Here is a 22,187-nt window from a genome sequence, read left to right as displayed (position 1 = left end):
ACCATCCGCCGAATGCGTCGCTTGTTGCTGTTGTTGTAGCTGTCCTTAGGGTGCCATAGCATTAGCTGCCTCATTATTCTCTAAAATTATTAGTGTCGACATTAGAAAGTTCACATAGAAAGTTCTGAAAGTTCAGGAAGAGAGGTAGAAAGAAAATAAACAAAGTTACTTCGCTACACGTTTCGGCTGGTGTGATCAGTTTCAGTGAATAAGCGTCTCGCACCGGTGCATCTTTGTCAGGTTAGCATGCCAGCTCACACCGCTACCAAGTGAATCCACAGTGACAGGCAGCCAGGGGAGCATTCAGACTGGATTAGCTAACAGCTCCTGGGATTGAGGACTCTTCTGAGAGGCAACAACGCTATCCAACTGTAGAATGACCTAACAACACAAAACCCTGAGCCGCACTTTCATACAAAGCTTTGACATGATGATTCCTTATTTCTTAATTGCTTCTCAATTATCACAAGCAAATGTGGTATTCATAAGAATATGGCAATGTTTGATGAGGCTCACAGCAGGTTCGTCCTGCTGTGATTTTGAACTTCTTCTCAAAGTAATGACCGCAAGTAAATTCAGCCTGACATTTAACTGAATATATTATGTAAAACATGTATACGAAACAAATGAAAAAATATGTATTAAATTGGATATTAACTGACAAAGGGACAGAGTTATTCTGAACCCATTGTGGTTTCTGTTTGTCCAGGCACTTCCTTGAATATGAAACGATTCAATTGTGGCCACATCCAAACAGGGAAATGCACAGCGTTGTTTGAGTTTCAGAGATGTTCGCTGATTTTCCTCTGTGAATATGTGCAGGAGGGAATCCATGTTGGCGGATGCACAACATGTTTTAAACATTGGAACCAGATTAAAATCCACAGTCTGTTATCGTACATGTACACATGGATTCACCCAGCCCACAAGCTCTCGGTTTTACAGAAAGATGTCGGTGCTGGGGAGGATTCAGAAGAGCCCATGTAGGAAGCAAGCTGCCTTAACAAATTGATCCTTATTCTTTCTTTTAACTGAGGTAAACGCTGAAGCTGTGCGAGAGTGACATATAGTGCCAAGGCATAAAGAGATAAAGCTATATATTTTTAATTTGACATGCTATGACACCCTAAGTTTGGAGATAATATTTGAGGATCTATTCAATCCAGTCATAGTGCACAGTGATAAAGGCTTATACACTTAAAAGGTGTATCTCCTAGACTTGAACGCTGGGACTTTTCCACCCATCATTTAGCAGGGATTGTCTATCTAAGGTTTACCTTCAATGGTTTGTTTCCTGTGAAGCACAAAGTACCCAGAGTTCTTTCTTGTCTAAGCTGATGTATCCAACTGTGTGTGCATCAAAAATGGTTGAATGGGCGTACAGCAACTCATTTGACTTTTAGAGTTGAAGAGAGGTTGCCAGGTAAGTTTGCACATTTCCAGGCCATTATGTCTGTACATTTTATTTTTCACACAATTTCACATGCTAGCTTAGACAACATACATTGTCTCCATGAAGATATAGTAACATGACTATAAACAACATGATGTTAAAATTCTTTGTTTGGCTCCGAAGTGAAGTGGGGCTGGGACTGAACTGAAGGGCTAAAGATTTGCAGATCAGAAGGCAAGGACGACTCTGGTCAGTGTATACTTAGTGGCTCGCAGTGGGTATCTCCTGAGCTCCTCCACGCACAGGAGGGCCTCAAGCTATCGTTCATGTCCAGGTTCCAACCCTCTTCTCTTTCCTCCCTCTCTTTCTGACTCTCGTGCTTATCCATAGTCATGGTAACCTTTTATATTATTCTCTATCAGCTCCCAAACCTCTATCAAAGACAAACTTGGACCATCTGCAAAACTCATTTGATGTATCCATCTCTGCGTGTTTTCTTTTCATCGTATATCTCTTTGTACCGTTCTATATCTCTCTGTGTCTCCATCAATCAATCTTGCTCACTTCGTGCTCTCTTGCTCTCCCTCTATCCGTCTCGCTGTCCTCCCTCTAGCTCATCCCCTGTCTTTCTATTCCGGTCTTTCTACATTGTAGGCCTTTTGTTTTCCCCTGTCATGGAATATTTCTCATAAAGTCTAAACCCAGGAATAAAGGCTCCTTATCACTGATCCACGATACATCACTCTAGACATTTGTGCTGTGTGGGTCAGCCCGGAGTGGGATTTGGTGTCTGGGAAAACAAATGGCGTCGCAAGATTTTCATACTATGATATCACCCTCACTACCGCGTCTTGTGTCAGAGGCAATGCCGTGCTTGTTTCTGAACTTTGTTTCTGAACTTCCACCTGCTGTCCTGCTGTCCACCTGATATCCACACGGGGCCTGGAAACCGGCGAGATATTACAATACACAGACGTGTCCTGTTCATATATCATCAGAAAAATCCCTGTGAAAATCTGCATATTTGACTGCTCAGGGGGGCGGCTGTCCCTTTACTGTCTATACTATTAGTGTATTAAAAAGACACAAACAAACACCAACTGTGTGTCCTTAAAGCTTTGTCGACACTGAGAGAAGAACCAAGAGTCTCCCGCTGTGACAGAACATCCAGCTCTGTTTGCTTTCAGCTTTCAGTAAATAATGCAGGGGGAAAGATTCTCTGTTGCACCATCATCCATAAAGTAAACCGCCCATAATATACAAAACGGGCTATAGCCGTGGTGTTGTGGTTGTAATGTTGTTGTGTTTCAACAAAAAAGAAGCCTACTGTTTCACAGAGTTCATATAACATATTGCACTGTTTTCACTGAACCATTATCCATAAAATACACAACCTTCATATAATATAAGTTGTTTGTTGTGGTCTTCTAATGTGTGCATGGTTCAATAGATAGATGATTCTTTATTTATTTAGCGTAACAACAAGTCTTTCCTCCAAGGGTTGTAAAAGCTTTCAGCAATAGCTAAACAAGCCATTCCCACATTGTGTATTAGTACTGTGACTTTATGCAATTGTGTGCGTAATCGTGTAATTATGATCATTGATATGAGTGTATATTAAATTAGAGTTGATTGAGATTCAGCCTATACCATTTTTGTTATATCATGGTTAACAATTCCTGTTAATATAAACCTCAAAGGCCCTCCACACTCCAGAGCTCTCTAGTGTGGACCACATCTCCCCTCCCTCCATCACCTCGTCCCCAACCAAGCAACACTTTTACAACAGAGGTCTGATGAGGCTATAAAAGACAGATATAGACCAACACTCTCTCAAACGCATCACAAACCAAGAGGTCACTATCGCTGAAGCTGCCCACGTTGTGTTTCCAATCAGCGCTCTCATCATACGCACAGCAGGGTGTCGTAACGGTACGAGGAGCTACTCATGTCCCGCCGGGCGCCATTCAGCTCCCCAATATCTGTTTTATTTAATATCTGTCAACATCTGTCTTGAATATACCTTAACGGGAGTTATTGTACAAAGGTGAAACCGCTAACTTGAGTATTTGACTCTATATAATATGACATAAAAAGAAAAAAAACGTCAAATGTATAAAAAGTAATTTTGACAGGATAAATTGTAAATCAATTTAAAATAACCCATGCGTTAAAAAAAACGACCAGACACATCATAGCAGATTAACAGGAGTGAAGGGACGTACCGCTGATCATGGCTCTCTTGGGCAGGATGGTGACGGCACCCACGGCCGCGTCCTCCAGCTGGTGGATGGGGCTGTTCTTGGCCCCCCAACTGTCAGAGCCGATCCACATGAAGTGGCCCACTTGGTCAGCCCTCTTACTGGCGTTCAGAATCCCCCTGCAGGCCAACACAGGATGACTCAATGACTCACAGCTCGCAAGGTCATGCAAAGTGTGTGTGTGTGTGTGTGTGTGTGTGTGTGTGTGTGTGTGTGTGTGTGTGTGTGTGTGTGTGTGTGTGTGTGTGTGTGTGTGTGTGTACTGTACTGTGTGCAGTACATGCACGTACAGTGTATGTGAATATGTTAACTGACAGATAGCTTACTTTATGTGTATGTAATTAGACCCAGCCACCCATGACTTGACCAATGGCAGCCTATAAAACCTGATGTATAATACTCTATATAACACACTTTCAATTATATAACGTACAGGTGTGACCTTTAAGTTGATAGCCTGGGTGTTGGTTAGTCGTATAGGTTCTATAAGCATGACAGAATTGGTTGATAGCATGTAAGGGAGGTTGTAGAGTGTCTGGGTCAAATACATGATTCAATGAGTTAAAAAGATTCATAACACACATTTGCAAGGACAACATTATTGTTCATGATTGTCATGTTAAACAAGTGTTTAAAATCGAAATGGACTCATATTTACGACGTCAAATTTGACAGAACCACAAATTGCTAACATATTACATCCAACATACATACACAAAATGAGCCCCTGTTATCATCATTGATAACATCTGGTCCTTATAGTATGTCATTAAAGAAAGCATACGAGGAAACCATGGACCATATAAGAACCACTGGGCTTGTCGCCCAAATGCATCATCTTTTGTATCGAAAAACCTTCCTTGCTTTGTGGATTGTGTTGCTGTTGTCGGAAACCAGTCCCAGCAGTCTTAAAAAAACAAAGGATAAACGGCTCACCTGATGTCCTCATCGGAGGCGAACAGGATGACGGCCCGGGCGTACCGCGTGTCCAGCAGTAGACGGATGATCTTGTCAAAGTCCGCTGCTTTATGATCATGGGGGATCTTCAGGGACTGGGCGATGCAGATCCCACCTGGAGGAGACACAAACAGGTTAACTGGGACTCAGAGGATGGAGACCTCTTTTTATTTTTCGTTTACTCCCTCTAGAATCTCCTCTGAAAGGTTGTGCCTCTAAGTTTGAAGCTGCTGGAAGGAACTATAAAAAGAGGCATATAAAAGGCAGAAGGCGCTGGAGTTTTGTTATTCGTCCTAGCTAGGATACAATGCACTGATTTCTACAGGGTTAAGGAAGAAATACCCAAAAGTTTGAGTGTCTTTGTTCAATAGATGTCACTCCACTGCAAAACGTTCTTCTGGACTCCTTGCATTCTTCATTCACACTCATTCATACACAGAGGTTTATTGTCTTCAACAGATAAACTATTTCCAAAATCCACTTTTTGGTTTTGATCAGTGATCAGTGTGGGAAATCAATTTGTTTTGACATTACATGCAACAGTGATGACTATCACATTGTGAAAATAAAGACAAACCATCGCCAAGACCATTGTTTTGGATGCTTTTCAAAGCTTAATCATTATTGGGGAGTTTAAGATGTTATGATACGAGTGTACAAGCTACAAACAGAGACTGAATATTGTCATGTGAATAATGGTAATCTTGTGAACAATTCAATACTTATCCAACTAAATTCTCCAAAGCGACAAATAAACGCCATTAAGGAGCAAGAAAGGGGTTGGGCTGAGGGAAGGGTAACCATGATGCCAGGGACAGTCCCTGTTTCTTGTCCCCTCCTGTAGCTGTCCCCCAAAATATTTTTAAATGGAAAAACGTTCTGGCTTTCTCATGATTATTAATTTCGAGACAGTTGGTAATTATTCTTGTGGCTAACTTATAGGCTGTGACTTAACCTTGCAACACAGAGGTCTATTCATCGACTTTATACCATAATGCTGATAGATAGACAATCATAGACAATAGGCTATCAATTCAAAATAGAACAATATCCTATTTGAGTAGCCAACTTTGGATTGTTTGTGTTTTGTTGAGCAAAGTTAAAGTCACATCCCAGTAAGCAATATTTTACTACAGTACTACATTTATTGTGAGAAGACTAGAAAATATGTGGATGTGTCCCCTTTTTTCACATGTTTTATTGATTTATGGACTGACAAACTACAAAATTACAGATTTAATTTCAGAAATCTGGTCCACTGAGGTTAGGGCGTTTTGCTTGAGGAATCAACCCAGTACCGGCGGGGAGTTCAACACCTTAGGCTGTACACTTTCTTGTCCCTCTCTGTATCTCCCTTAATTCATAGATTTAGGAGAATATCTTAGCCAAAAACAGAATTAGTGTGCACATCACTTACACTAATAAGCACCTGTCACTTTAAACAAACATCTGATACTTCAAAAAACAACAACCTGACAACCAGGTTTGAATAAGCGATATTGTGTGGTGTGGTGTGACTAGGTGTGTAGGGATTTCCTTTTTTATCTACTTTATATGTTGTATCAAGTGGGATCCTGGTAGGATATGTCATGGGTAGATGTGTAGGAGCGTCTTGAGCTAGGTGTAAATCACTCAGGAGCAGACGAGAAGGATAGGAAATGATGGGATCTTTTTATTTTTCCCAAGTTAAGTCCCATAAGGCAATAAAAATAAAACAAAAATTAACAAAAAGAAAATACTGTTGTTAAAACTAAACAACTAAACAACTAAACAAAATAAATGGACTTGAGAGTCACAAAAATATTACAAATCAAAACTTATACCGGACCTCTAAACAAGTCACTTTACGAGAGCAGTAATCAGACATACGTCCTTCCACCATGAGCTCCCCTGAACAACTGACAAGCGTCAGCTTAAATAGGCCTAACTCCCCCACTAATTGGCGCATACCAATATACACGTGAGACAGGGGTGTTACAAGTTAAATTACACAACAGCTTTAAACAGCTACAATTCTCCCCTCTATAAGCTAGAAACATTAAGCACGGTAAACCGTGTACTACTGCTCTATTTTGGCATAGCCAAAATGTATAAAAACAGCAATAAAAAAGTTATGACGTAGATTTAAACCCCGTTGACGCGGCACACAATCCCTAATACAAACACTAGACGAGACGCTGGTAAGATGAACATTTACGCTGTGTTAACATGTAACATTTAAACAAAATAAACAGACCTGGAATTTGACAACGACATACTTGTTTGAGTGGTTATTGCAACAGAACAGGTGACGTTAATGGTAAATGGTATTAAACAGAAAGTTGTAATGATGGTACTTGCAAGATTGTATTAAACTGCCGTAGCGCGTATGATAAATGCCATGGTTGATAAATGATTTTAAAACAGTATGAAGGTAACGGAATACATAGACAACTAATACAAACACACAGGCAACATTTGCACTCAGTCTCTTGTCGTGGGTAGTGTATCACTACCGTGATGGTAGCTATGCGCCCCATCACAGGATACTACATGGATGATCCAGATTCATAATTATATTCTATGTTCTATGTCCTTTTTATGGGTCTTGTTATGTACTGTTATGAGCACACTGAAACAAATCCCTAGCAACTTGTACAGAGTTGTATAGCAATGAAGTATTGAATCTTGAATCTTATCTTGAATCGTTAAATTTGCTGTTTAATTTGCTGCATTGCTTGGTTGACGAGGAAAATAAGGGGGTTGGATCCTAGTGGTGATGTTCTTATCGGACAAACAGCAGAACCAAGTCAATCCATCAAAAACTAATGAAAGGAATGCACAGATGCTTTGTTAATTTAATCAACAAACCTTCACCATTATCAAAAGTTTCATTCCATCTCCCTGGAATCGCTTTTTGGCAAGGAAGAAGCTGGCATCACAGTATCTTTCTTTCAATTTATAATTGACTCAGGCTGGTTATTTTAATAGGGATTTGCTCAAACATATTTTTTTCCTGGAAAATAATCTTCAAATTACCCTATTAATTCCTAATTAATCAAGTTAATTTCCTCAGTTATAGACTTACTGTCAGCCTTGCTTTCATCAAGAGGCCATGAGTTGTTTAACTTCCATATTGGGGAAACATGGAAGTTTCAGTAAAATTCAGTCGAATATCCCTGAAAGTAAATATTATTCATCATAAATCATTCCAGTTGGACATTGCATTGTGCTGTTCAGTCCTCAAGGACGACAGAGAACAGCTGTAATTAAGGCACAAGCTGATTTGCTTTTAAGTCTGTAAAATGGAGATGGCAAATGGGCTCCTAGTTTAACATTGTTACCAGAATCCTTGACAGTTGCGCAATATGTTTTTATACAGACCTGAACTTATGCTCAATTTCAATTGCAGCAAACTTGATCAAATCTCCTACCACAACCTTGGTAGCTTTAAACATCAACTGGACTTTAAATATTTTTGCTGCAACTTCTTCCCTCCAATAAATAAATGTTAAATTTGAGTAATGTTGACCAACTTGACATTGTCACTGTCGGCCAAGGCCACTAGCTGCTGTCCGACACGGACACTGACGACCACGGGGCAGACTGCTCTTCAATCGGCTCATTGACCCCCGGCAGCCCACACAGGCACAAACACACACACATCACCACAACCACATCCATGCCCAGCTCACACAAACCACCACCATTCATCTCCCTGTGCTGCGGTGTAGCTAAAGCGCTAATGGCTGCAGAGTGAAGCCCCACAGCCACACACGGCTCACGGGAGGAGGGGAGTGTGTGTGGCGGCAGACAGCCAGGCTAGACAGGCAGCCCGCCTTAATTGGCTTCATCTTCTTCTTCCTCTTCCTCTTCCTCTTCTTCAGCGCCTGTTGATCTATTGCTTTTTTATACCGCGGTGCTGGAAGAGAGATCCCAGGCCTCAGGGAAAATAGATGTTGGTGATTCAGGGCACTTCTCATTATCACCCAGCGCAATTTACCATCCCACAGCCCCAGAGGACCTGGGAGGGAGCACCAGCACAGATGGGTGTCTAGGGCCTCTCTCCGGGGTGTCTTCTGAGACTTCAGGCGATGTGGTCGATGATTTGGTTTAACTTTATTTGGCTCCTCATTATTAACAAGCACTTTGTGCAGAGGCTTAGGATGGACTCTTTTTGGTACACAATGTGGTAATTTTTTATTCCTGTATTATTATAGTATATTATCTACATAACGGTAGCCTCATAGCATGATTGCCTAAGTCATATTTTGGCCAAATTGTGATATTTAGCCTAACGCTACTCTCATAATGCTGCTGATTCAATGTGCCTCATTGGCTATATCCTAAGCCAATCAGAGTGCTTTTTACATTCCATTATCAATAACTACCTAAGTCATCTATTTGACTTAGGCATTTTTGATGATAAATACAAACCTTAAAATATGACTTAATAACGATATACTGTATGTTTATTATATTAGTGAGGGAAACTGATCTTCTGGAACACAGTGTATAGGACTTGATCATCCAATCACAGAAGAGCTTATACAAAATGATATGATATAGATGAGTTTCAGGTTTCATAGAGCTATAGTTATTAGACCCGAGCTGTTAAACATACGACAGCACACACTAGCAACGGAGGAAAATCAAGGCAACCGAACTGTGGAACCTTCAGTATTGGATAGAAAGGAGATCTGAAATAATTTTCCCTGATACATTATAGTGATCTCATCTAAGACAGAATTAACAATTCTGCATGCATAATATAGTATGTGAGTGGTTTATCAAAACACCCATTTTGACCAAAAACGGAGACATTTGGATGCTGTTTATATATGTTTCTCTAGAATATTGTTTTGATCAAGTTGATTCTGCAAAGGTTTACCACTGTGTGGTTCCGGGGGTGGAATGCGGTCTTAGCCCCCTTGCTCTATTTTTAAAACATAAAAGCTCGTAATTTCTGCAAACCGGAACTGCATTCATTATATTGAGTCATAGCGTCTTTCATACCAGGTCTTTTGCAGAAGATATCCACCATTTAAAGAACGTGAAGGAGCATATTACTGGATTATTGCTTCTGCTTTCCATTCTATTTAGCCTTAGGAGCGTGAGAAGACTGTAACAGATATAGCATATCTATTGCATTTGTCAAAACTCTGCAAACTGTCATGACAAATTGCCACCCCCTCCCTTATCTGAAATTCAATTTAAATGCAGCGTTATTACAGATCAAATATATGTCGCGGGTGAGGGTATACAGTGTGGGTTCTGCATTTTATTAAATAAAATGAATAAAACATTTGACTTGGGCTATGCGGTAGTCTCATTTGTATTCATCCCCCCTCTTGTTATTCCTGGTCTGACAATTGTTTTCATATCCCTGGCCCATAGGAAAGGGTACTTTAAAAAACATTGTTGATTGAAAAGTAGTTTAATAACTGCACGCATGCATTTTGGTGACAGCGTTGGAGAGGGTCTTTGTGCCGTTCTCACCGGCAGTTTGGGATGGTGGGGGATTGTCCTTCTTCAACCATTTTATATTTATTAATGCATCATTTAGCTTTTGCCGAAGAAACAAATGGCAGATACATTTTTAGGGGCCGGTACGATTTATGCATGTTGCTAAAGGATAGCGATGGGAACATGAGGTTCAAACCCAGATAACCTTTTGGCTGAGAATCAAACCAGTAACACATACTCTTACCGCTATATGACCACTATTCTGCTATCCTTATTTTATGTCTGGAATCATGTAGGCCTACTGTCATCAGAACCGAACCCTAACACAACATATTTTAAATTTAAACAATTCATTGGTTGTTCAACCTGAAATATTATACAACCGTAAAATCTCACAAGTCACCTCTATGCCAACTAGCAGTGAATAATGCATCTGACAGTAGAGCCAAATGCATGCAGATCAAGGTCTAGAATTGAACCACAACCCCTCTACTCCAGCTCATGTTGACCTCAAATGGGCTAGAGATGTCTGGATAGATCCCCTTCATAATGGCTATGACACTGCTCATTGACCCCCCCCCCCCCCATGCCTTGCGTGGACACGCTACATGACATAGCCATCACAGTGGGAGGCTCAGGCACTGAACTATCGATCACATGGCAATCCGTTCTCAGAGGCTGGATTAATCCATCCCTGCAACCCTCACGAGAGAATGCGTGTTTGCCGTCACGTCGTGTCAATTTCAAAGTGCCACCGTGACGCACGCCTGCTGCTTCGATATGGAACACCTCTCAGTTGCTACAGGGATAGATTTTTCTGTTATGGCCAGAGGCTTTTTCTTTGCGAATGTTGCTGTGATGCCAGTGACATCACACTACGTTGAGCTCATAGTGTGAGATAACAACTTAGTTTACTTTCATTGTTGCTTGCCATTCTTGCCAAATTTCACCAAGTAATCATTGGTTTCTATATCAAATATAATAGATACACCATTGAACCGTTTTTGTGCATGGTGCGTTTTATTTTCCTGAGAGATTGTCTTGAATGACGATTAATACATCAATCCATGATAATATCACAGTGGAGTATTTGAGAAAGGATGAATGGAAAGGACATGATGAGAAGTTCTATGAGGAAAAACTGGACCTGCTCCACTCAAACAAGGAGCTAAACACAGCTGTTCCTGCTACACAGTGAAACCCTGGAATGCAAAGGATAAATAGAGCATTTCTACAGATTGCAGATAGAGGAATTGCTATTCAAAGAGCAGCCAATTGTCATTGTTCTACAATGAAAAATAGGAGCAAGTAAAGGAAATTGACTGACTAGTGACGAGGACTTATTATATGTGATATTGTATTTTAGGGATTTGTATCAAGTAAATTATCTTTTATCCAGATAGGGGTAAGTCATCTCGCTCAAGGATAGCGACATGTAGTTTGCGGACATGGAGGTCAAGACCCTAAAATGTTCTGCTGGGCTTCAAACACTTCCTGTCTCACTTAAACATTGCAAGCCTGAGGTGGTTGGTCAAGGTATTTTAATGTATTACTAGTCAAGAATAACACAGGGATCTCTGCATTCAGTACAGGCAGGACTGTGCTTTTACGAGGCTGTAAAACCCTGACCGGTAATGGCAAGCCAGCCAGTGCACATAAAGAGACAGGACTTATGGGCCTCTGCCCTGCCCCAGAATTTATCGATATCAGCCCTGTCCAAATATTGATCCTGGTTATCATTCCTGGATTAATCTATGTCCATATCTATGAGGTCTGGGACGAGGGTGGCGAGGGTGAGGATGAGGGCTGCTGGAGAGGCCGAGGGGAGACTGAGTTATGGCTTCATTCAACGCTGAAGCGCCCAGCCCTGGAGTGATGGCCCACAGAGCGCCAAAGCTAACAAGGTCACCATGGAGGAGGAGAACCGCGTCACGGTGGACTGCCGCTCTGTAGTCGGGAACCCGGAACGCCAAACTACGATCCGAGGTGGAAGCGTGATGTCACGTATTTAACACAGTGTTGATTCTAGAACAAGAACTTCTAGGATCAGGGCTGGAAACACATCTCAGGGTTTCTGGGAACGGGAGCAACAGGAACTAACATCAGTGAGTCCTTGAGTCCGAGTCTTAGTAGATGTTGGATTGAGGCAAGGTGGTAGGTGGTAGTGTTGTGGATGTTGTTGTTTGATTCCCAGACTTTAAAGAACTGGGTTCGAGTCCCCAATGCCCAGAATATGACCTCCCTACCTGCTCCATCGTGGTGCGTCTGGGCCAAAGTGAGCCACATCGGTGGTGAGTCGAAGTACAACGCAGTGCAAAGACTGTACTGCCACGTCAAGGACGACTCTTTAAAGACGCTCTGATGATGGCCCTTAAGAGCTTTTGTCACCCTGACAAGACACAGTTTGTCAGACATAATGCACTACAGAAATGGTCGCAGCTAGACCGGAACCCATACAGATTATACTTAAGCATTTCTGCTGTAAGCTAGTACAGCGGGACAACTCTATCACACTTACGGGAGTCCTAAAGGACAAGAGAAATAGAGCTCACAGTAAGTCCTCTCGGTTAGTTCTTGTCTGTTTCCTTGAGGGAGGCCATTTTGAAAGGATGACCTTTTGACTGTCCTCGACAACCAATACCAAGCATCCATTTGCCTCTCTCTCCTCTCTCTTAGTGTCTCTCACCCTTTTAAAAGTGTACGTGAAAATTTAACTCCTTACAACTATTGATCATGAAGTCTTAAAACGCTGTCTGTCTTAAGAGGGCCGACTAGTGAAAACAAATCTAACCTGAATTGAATCCAATCTGAGCACACACACACACACACACACACTCACACTCTCACAGATCAGATCAGGCAGAAACGCTTTAAATACACACACACACACACACACACACACACACAGTCGATAGATAAACACACGCACACACAAACATGCATGGAATAATCACACACTACACACAAACTTCAGACACATCTGACACACAACCGCACACAAGAAAAAACATATTTTATATTGCATTCAGATCTCTCAGAACATTTGCATATTTGCTGCGCGCTCTGCATACGAATGCCTGAATCAAATTCATCCAAGATATTTTGACTTCATACTGCATGTAAAACACAGGTGGAAACGGTGTCTCTACTGGACTTAACGCTGAAGCTAATCTCGGCTTCATCTGTGAACATTCCAAAAACAACAACCAAACAAAAAAAAAAAAAAAAAAAAAAAAAAAAGCCATCACTCATTGTTAAGGAAAGAGCTGAGCAGTCATGGAAATATTAGCGTTAGCGTTTGATCAAGCGGTCTACAAACAGTGAGTGTTGAGAGAGGATGAATCACAAAGAGGCTTTCATCATCTGTACCGCTACACCCGGGCCATCTGGACTATCAAAGCGCTGCATTTGTATGCAGGGCGGCGGAGAATGCGCCACAAGCTGACTGCGCTGGCTAGCTGTGTGCCGGTCAAGCTCAGGGCCTGGCTTTTGGCACACTGCGATTTACAGCGGCGAATTGGTGATACGCCAAGGACGGCATATGTCTGAGCAGTCCTTCGTGACGGTCTGCAAATATAAATATATTTTAGGCTGTTACGAATCAATATGTTTTGTTTGAACGATTACATGCTCGAGTGAACATAAATGCATTCAGAGGCTGACTCAAATCTTCAGATGCAAAAACACGCAAACCAGAAAATAATGGATAGCCTGTGTAAATATATTATCGTCCCTGTCGCTATCACAACGTTCTTTTCTTTAAATATAATATTTGCTTCTCAACTTAGTTGCTTGCTTGCTCTTAACTATTGATGTTTTGCTTTCAAGACTATGTTTCAGGTCAAGGCTTGTGGTATCCATTTGTTTACTGGGGTGTATTTGGCTAATTAAAGACTCAAGTCAGGTGTTGGCGCTCAGGATGGTTTAGAAATAGCTGGGAATTCTAGTGGTTTTGTGATTATAATAATTTTGTACGTGGTTAATCTTGCTCAGAGGCCAGACAGATAAAACAAATAAAAAGGTTGATCGCTTAATGCTTAAAAATCTGAAGGAAATAATGTTTCCCACAGCTATTGTTTTACATAATTCAAGATGAAAATGACAGAGCTACAATGCTAATAACATCTTTAATGTCTGAGATGTCTTTGATATACAGAACCGATGTGTTTATATACCACATTTGACATTCACAGAAAAGTTCAGTGGTCACTAAAATCACTTCTAAATGTCTTCCCTTCTCTTCCCTTCTTCCCTTCACTCCTGTGATGCCACCAATATCTGCCGTCCGTTAATGTGAACCCATAAATCCGACAGAGATACCCTGAAAAAATCAAAGACATTTGCGTTTCTTTTTTTATGGAACGCTGCACTCGTGTTTCAGATCCCTGAGCTGCTCTTGGCCGGTCTGAAGTAGTTTTGCCGGCGACTTGGCTGACAGAAAGGTACAGCACACAGCACAGAGGACAAACAACATCTGACAACGTGAGCGGGATAAACTATTCAGGGCCAACTGTACAATATATCACACACTAGTAGTACACAGTGGCCTAAATGGGTCAAAGTGTCTAAATAAAAGCTGAACAAAAGCAAACAAATGAAAAAGAGACCGGTGAAGACAAACAAAAGGGCGAGGGAGAGCTTGAGGAGAAGACAGTGAGTGATCGAGTGAGAGATAGAAGGAGAGTGAGAGATCGAGAGAAAGACACATTGAGCGCGGGGGGGGGGGTAGTTAGAATCAGAGAGCAGCGAAGTAAAGAGAAAGAATAAGAGGGACATAATTGGACGAGATAGGAATTGATTTAGACAACATGTATGCTGGCAGAATGTGAACAGTGGAAAGACAATCCCAGAGAGCACCTATTTTGACCGGCAGCGAAGGAATGAAATAAAAAAGTTGTTGGGAGTTGGGAGAGAGAAAGAGGAGGAGAGGAAGGTGTTTTGCTTCCAACACAATGGAGATAGGGGCTTTGTTCTCTCCAGGGGTTGCTGTGGCAACAAGAACCACAAGTGTCAAGACAACATTCTGAAAATGGATGACCCATACCTGTGTGAAACACAGAAACATATTAACGTGAATAACGGCACTTGGAGTGCTGTGACTTTCACTAACACTCTTGGGTTATGGTTCCTCAGTTTAGTAGTTCCTGTTCATTAACTCCTGTTTATTAAGTCTTTTCGGAGAAGAAAGGTTGCTAGGGAATCTTACTCGAGGATACATACTTCTGAATGATCAAGAAATGTATTTTTCACATTTCATTCAAACCATAAAAAGAAGCCAATAGAGGGAAGGAGGAATGGGAGGTCATGTGACAACATGTGTTTGAACCAATAACAAGAATTGCTGGTGCATTCTGGAATCAATACGGCAAACATGGGAGTAACTAGCCAGACACTGCTGACCAATCGCCTGACCAACTCATAAATGGTAAATGGTAAATGGACTGCATTTATACTGCGCTTCTCTAACAAGTGGCCACTCAAAGCGCTTCACAATATTGCCTAACATTCAACCATGCCAGGCGACAGCCAGCTCGTTGGGAGCAGTTAGGGTGAGTTCCTTGCTCAGGGACACGTCGACACTCGAGCCAGGGATGGCAACCTTCCGGTTACCAGCCAACCCGCTCTACCTCCTGAGCCACATGCTGCCGTAAACAAGTACATTTTTCAATTTCCAAGGGCATTGACCAACGTGCTCAGACTGAAATGCGATTGAGATCTGCCCGACCCCTGTCAGGTCTGCTGGAGGTGTGTCTGAACGGGAAGGAAGCCAAACCATCTGCCAGAGCAAATAAAAGATGAGCTCGCAGATTCCTCTGGTTCCCAGGCTGGGGAGTTACAGTATGGAAAAGATTATACCCGGCTTGTGTTCTCCACGAGAGGAGGTTTACGTTACGGTTCGCTGTTCCTCTGTCAGTTAAGATCCTTGCATCTCTACCTGCTGTGTTTCGACGGTAGATACGAGCCTCGAGCATTAGTAGCGTTATACCTCTTTGGATTTGTTTAGCTGTGCCTTTTGTGTGAGCATTTGTAATGTCACAAGGTATTAGCTCAAACCAGTGCACCGGACGCTACAACACAAAAATGAACAAACCTCATCTGTTGATTTGAAAACGCCATGACAGCCTGAAGCACAATTAATACAACATTCAAAATAGATCAAGCAATAAAAGATAAAACAAACAGTGTGTTTGTTTGTTCAGTTCAACCGTGAGGATCCCCCCCACATCCTACGATGCTGTCAGATCTATGGGTGTGTGGTTGCGTGGCCCGCTCTGATTGGACAGAACCAGAAATTCAGTCTGAGAGTTCAGACGGTGAAAGATTAATCGCAAAAGAGCCAGAAACAGAAGTGGAATATTTCCTATATAAGAGCACCACATTTTCTTGGGCTTGAGTCTTTAATTAAACATATACATATTTATGTAATTCTTTGCTTTGAATCCTTCTTTAGCACTTTGCTATCATTCCCTCCTTTTCAGTCCCTGTGCAATTCCCAATTTCTTCAAATACAGTGTCTCAGATTTGTGGTTATTTTCATTTATCATCTTTCAATCTTTATATTCCCTTGTCCTTCATGTATCTCATGTTTTTCCATGTTCCTCGCAATTCTTTAGTATACTCCCAGAACCACTCAGCGTTCCAATATTGGCTCGCCATCCAATCTCTCTCTCTGCACACTTCGCAACAGCCCTGACAGGAACAGAAAGGAAGTGACTGTAAAGATCGTCATCTTTACAAATATACGTATGGAATTCTAGCCGGTGGCGCCCGTGGAAACATGACGGAGCAATCACAAGCCGTGTTGGCCGCCGTTAATCAAGTGGCAGGTTGCAGGCTGAAGCAGAGGTCATCGTTATCAGCGGCATCATCATTACAGGATGCTGCTGTGTTTGTGTTGTCAAACCCGTACCCATGAGCCTCTTCATGGCCGACCACATGGACGAGAGCGGGGACATCTCTCTACCACTGTGTGTGTGTCTGTGCGCGTGTGTGTGTGTGTGTGTGTGAGCACAGGGTGGATGTGTGTGTGCATCTATATAGTGTGTCTGCGTGGGTGTGTTTGCGATCACGTGGGTATTAATGTGTGAAGGTTTGCGGGCATGTGCGTTTGCATCCGCATCTCTGTGATATGAGTTTGTGCGTGCATCTGTGTGTGGTGTTTAAATGAGCATGCGTGTGTGTGTATGTGTGAGTGTTTCTTGCTACATCTATGTGAGTGTGTATATGTGTGTGCATCAATGTGTGAATGTTGAAGGTGTAAGTGTCTGTGTGTGTGTGTGTGTAAATGAAGGTGTAAATGTACTGTGTGTGTGTGTGTGTGTGTGTACGGGGCCCATGCATGGCTGCTTTCCAGAGTATCATGTTGTGACTATCTGTTAGTGCTTCCATATATCAGTGAACCGCTGGGAATTTAGCCTGACATGTGCATGCACAGGTGTCCATATGCAGGCGCACGTATCTTGATGTACGTCCCTGCAGTTTACAGGGCGTGGAGAAACACGAACAAGGTCATATCATTTGTGTGTGTGTGTGTGCATAGACTCACATACCAACATACACTAGGGTTGGGCAATCAAAAATCGACCAAGAAGCCGTTGAGGTAGGGCTCATTTTGGGGGACGGGGGATTCAATATGGCATTCAATGGAGGATTTAAAGTCACCAAATTGAATTCATTGTATGCTAAAGGTCATCTGTCAAACTGTCTCTATTTTCTGACACATGCAACACGCTGCATGTTGCATGTGTCAGAGAATAAAGACCTTCATCTTATTCTCCTCTGAATGTCTGAATGTCTGCAGTCAGATTCGTAGTCGTGACAGACAGGGGTGGTCACTTTTCTTCAGCTCGCTCAGCTGCCAATTTCACGCCTTCACTATCATAGGCTCGTGCCTCAGGCTCTGGCACCCCGCCCCTGATTGGCTAACGTCAGATCAGGTTATCTGGACACAAACGGCCACAAAATAATTGAAAAAGCACTTATAACAAAAGGCACATTTCAGACGGCATTGATATCGACACCATCATCATTTTATAGAACCGACATATACTATATTCTATCTGATGATCGCCCCACCCTAACATACAATCCCACTTCCACCTTGATGTGTCTCATGTGTGTGACATTGCACCTACAATCGCACACACACACATACACACACACACTCACAAAGTCACATCAATTGTGGTATACATGTATGGGTCTGCACTGGGTGGGTCTGCACTGGGTGGGTCTGCACTGGGTCACACACACAGACCCCAAACACACACCCACACACTTGTATGTATGCGTGTGCATGCACCCCAAACCCACACACTAGTGTGTATGTGTGTGTGCATGCACCCTACACCCACACACTTGCATGTATGTGTGTGTGCATGCACCCCCCCACCCACACACTAGTGTGTATGTGCAGGTCTGTCCGTTGAACCAGCTCCCACCAGGACCCCAGCAGGCTGGTGGGGGGCAGGGCTGAGCAGGTCACAGTGGCTTTAATCATCGACCCCCCAGTCATGCAGTCTCCCCCCCTTCCCCTCCCTTCCCTCTCTCTCCATCCAATTGCATCCCCCGTTTGCCCTCTCTCTTTCTTCTAAATACTTCACCCTTCCATCATCTCTCTTCCATCTCTCCGGTTTATTCCGCTGGTCCACTCCCAACAACCTCCTCCTCCTCATCCATCCTCTCCCCAGTCCCATCCTAGCTCCTTCCTCCTCCTCCCAGCATTATATCTCTCTTCACCCATTGGCCCTCCTCTCCACCCATCTGTCCCCCATCCTGCGTCATCCCGTCCTGGTCCATCACGTCTGAGTGTTGACATGTGACAGCAGAGTGGGGAGAGGCGACCGTGGGGATGAATAAAGACCTCAGGAGGTTTGACTGCTGAGGTACTCAACGCACAGGCCTGTAATCAAAGCAGCAGCTCCTGAAGACAAGACACCTCTTCAGTAATCCCCAGAGGTGATCGCCGGTGTTACAGCCGCAGAGAGAAACAGTCAACAGACCGAGCGAGACAAGATTAAAATACACAAATAACAATGTGAATATTCACAGTATTTTTTTATGCATGTACAAAATAAATACCAATATTTAAAAATCATTGAATCCAAACTATGTGTTTCTGAAAAAGCATTGCTTATCAATCAATGGACCCCCTCACTGCTCGTGCAAACCAGTTTGGCCCACACAGGCCCTGACACAGTGGTGATGCATGCATACTCAATAACACCAATACACTGTAAAGAAAGACACACATTCAGCAGGTTTTAATGCTGTCCAGACACATTCACATCCTACAGATGGACAATTAAGGTTTAACATGTGCGCGTGTGTATGTGTTTTCAGTGTGCTTGATGTATTCAGATTTATAGAGCATATCAATCTGTTCTTTACAGATCTGAAGCCCATGATGTTACTTTAAGCTAATAAAGCATGAACTGTATGTATCCTCTCTAACCAGAATGCATGTGTTGTTATTTGAACTTGAGTCCATTAATGCGTTCAAATTCATGTTTGTGTGTTACAATGTGTTTTATGTGATGCGTTTGGTGTGTTTTTTTATGTATTTGTGTTTTTTTGTGTTTGAGTGTCGATGATAGGTGTGTGTGTGTGCATGTGTGTGTCTAGATGTGACTGTAACTCTCAATATACAGTATGTCTGTATAAGTCGTAGTAGAGGTGCCATGGTGTGTGCATGTGTGGGTATGTGTGTGTGTGTGCGTGTGTGGGTATATCCTCCCCCTTATTTGTCTGTAATCAAGAGCAGTTGTCACCCATGTCCACGAGGTTGATGTTGTTCTTGGTATGCATTACAATAAGTGTCAATTCATCTCCATCCATGCGCCGCCCCTCCATTATCTCCCTCTATATTCATTATGTCTCTCTCTATCTACCCATTATCTCCCCAGCCATCCATTAGTTAATGGAAGGGACGCCTGGCCAGCAATTCAGGCAACAACAAGACCACAACAACACTATAAACATGTATTGATGTTGATTGACGATGATTTTCCGTCAACAGGAACCTCTGGATATGCAGACGTTCGCCAGCCCGGATTATTGGATAGAGATCGCTCCCGTTGGTATTGGTGTGGATTGTGGGGTACCAACCACATCTTGAAATAGATAGCAATGCACACACCAGCGGGCCCTGTCACATGAAATTAAAGCTGTTTTAAATATGCTCTACACACAGGTAATAAAAATGTATTTCACCACTGAAATGCTTTGTCTTGTATAGCTTAATATTTTTATCCACGATACAAGTTAAAGTAATGCTGTAATATTTTACAACTGACATAATGCAATCTCTACTGCTGGTGGCAAACCATTCAACATACAGTATGAAATGGGTTCATATGTGTTTCCACAAATAGAATGTGTGGCCTCATTCTTATCACATTATTCTAACCCTAACCCTAGGTTGATGTGATGGGGAACCCAGATAAGCCCGGTTCCTAACACTGGAAATAAATAAAAAAAAGGGAGCAAATGAAGAAATACTTAAACGTGAATAACACCACCCTGAAAATAGCCCTGAATGCCCTTGACCTTTCCCTGTGGCGTTGAGGAACGAGGCGGCGATAAAGTCTCCTGATTCAGCCCTCAGTCTATCACGTAATAGCCCCACCAGAGAGACGGTAACCTGGTTGCTCCAGCTTATCAACATGGGACCTGACCTTTAGAGCACACCAACGTGGGTTTCCTGGGCACATATGACCTCCCCCCTGGAATCCCTTAGCCCCAGAGGTACCTGTGATTGTGTGTGAAAGATTGCAATTATTTGTAATAATGTGTGTGATTTCTCCCCTACAATTTCCCTGTGTTTTCGATTTTCCATTGCCTTGAATTTGTGGACGAAGGTGTGAGATGTATGATATAGGTTGACAGAATAAGAGGGAGTTAAATAGAGAGAAAGAAAAAATGAATCACTTAAGTTAAATGAGCCACTGGTATAAATGATCATGCATAATAGATTCTTTCTGCCCTAAACCAAACACCAAGGTGTTCTTCACAGGGCGTGTGCATTTAAAAGAGGTCCAAAATGGTATAAAACACCAAATTTTTCAATCAAAAAGAATGAATTCATAATTCATGTGACATTGAGAGTCATTATGTTCAGCCCACGAATCACCAACACTAATTTTGCCAATTCAACGTGTATTAATTCTTCCCATGTGCAAGTGAAGCTTTCATTATAAAGCCATTCAAATGTTCATTTTCTTTACACTATATATAATATTACCCTTTATAGCGCTTTAATTCCGCTCACTCAGGCCTATCAAATCTTTCTCCAGGTTATTCACAGATCCAAAGAGCCATGACAGCGTTAATCAAGGCATTAAACACCACTTTCACAGTCTTTGCCAAGGATCAAATCAGGTTGTCACAAATGTTTGAAACGGTATCAACTGCTTTCGACCCATCAAACATCAGTGCACAGCAAAAGAGAACAGTGATTCTGATAGTTTTCTATGGCGACACATTAGTGCCATAAAGCAGTGGTTCCCAACCGGGGGGGCCCGACCCCCCGAGGGGGGCGCCAAAGATCCAGGGGGGGTCGCGAAGCCCTCTTGATTTTAAGGGGTTTAATAATTTTAATGTAATTAAAATGTTAAATAAATGAGTAAGTGTTTAATTCATATATATGTGACAAAATCAACTAAATTCAAGGGCCACATTAAACATTTATTTGTGTATTTAAATAGGTAAACAAATAAGTTATAGGCCGATATCACGAGGAACAGAGCATTCCTGTGTGACGTGAACGCCTCTCGTGCAGCAGCCATTGCCTAGCAACGTAAACAGAGCTCAGGCAGAGATGGCGAAGCGTCAGGTAGAGGAGACTGCGGAAAATGTCAAAAAGAAAAAGAGGGGCTTCCAAGAAAGTTATATTGAGTTTGGCTTCATAGAAGCAATGGATAAAATTAGAGCTGAATGTATATTTTGCCACGAGAAACTGGCAAATGAAAGTTTGAAGCCCTGCAAGCTGAGGCGACACCAGACAACTAAACATCCCGAGACGGTGGGTAAACCCAAAGAGTTTTTCATCCGAAAAAGAGAGCTTGTTGTCACTAGCAGGCCCCAAAACATAAAGGAGAGTTTCTTCAGGGCAGGAAGCGACCAGAGGCAGG

General features: G+C 42.3%; 1 protein-coding gene across 1 annotated transcript in view; it reads right to left on the bottom strand.

Annotated features, from left to right (window-relative positions):
• grm7 (glutamate metabotropic receptor 7) overlaps nucleotides 1-22,187 on the bottom strand; it is a gene marked incomplete at its 3' end in the record, with an annotated part of 134,843 nt that overhangs the window by 94,892 nt on the left and 17,764 nt on the right. The window contains exons 2-3 of the mRNA XM_084464851.1: nucleotides 4,591-4,726; nucleotides 3,619-3,773 (exon numbers count right to left, since the gene is read on the bottom strand). Coding sequence (XP_084320977.1) covers nucleotides 3,619-3,773; nucleotides 4,591-4,726 — 291 coding nt within the window. The remainder of the gene's footprint in view (nucleotides 1-3,618; nucleotides 3,774-4,590; nucleotides 4,727-22,187) is intronic.

The sequence above is a fragment of the Micromesistius poutassou genome (assembly GCF_964030765.1).
Source record: "Micromesistius poutassou genome assembly, chromosome: 2".
Taxonomy (NCBI): Eukaryota; Metazoa; Chordata; class Actinopteri; order Gadiformes; family Gadidae; genus Micromesistius; species Micromesistius poutassou.
The sequence above is the reverse complement of the archived record's forward strand: the minus strand, read 5'-3'. Positions and strand labels throughout refer to the sequence as shown.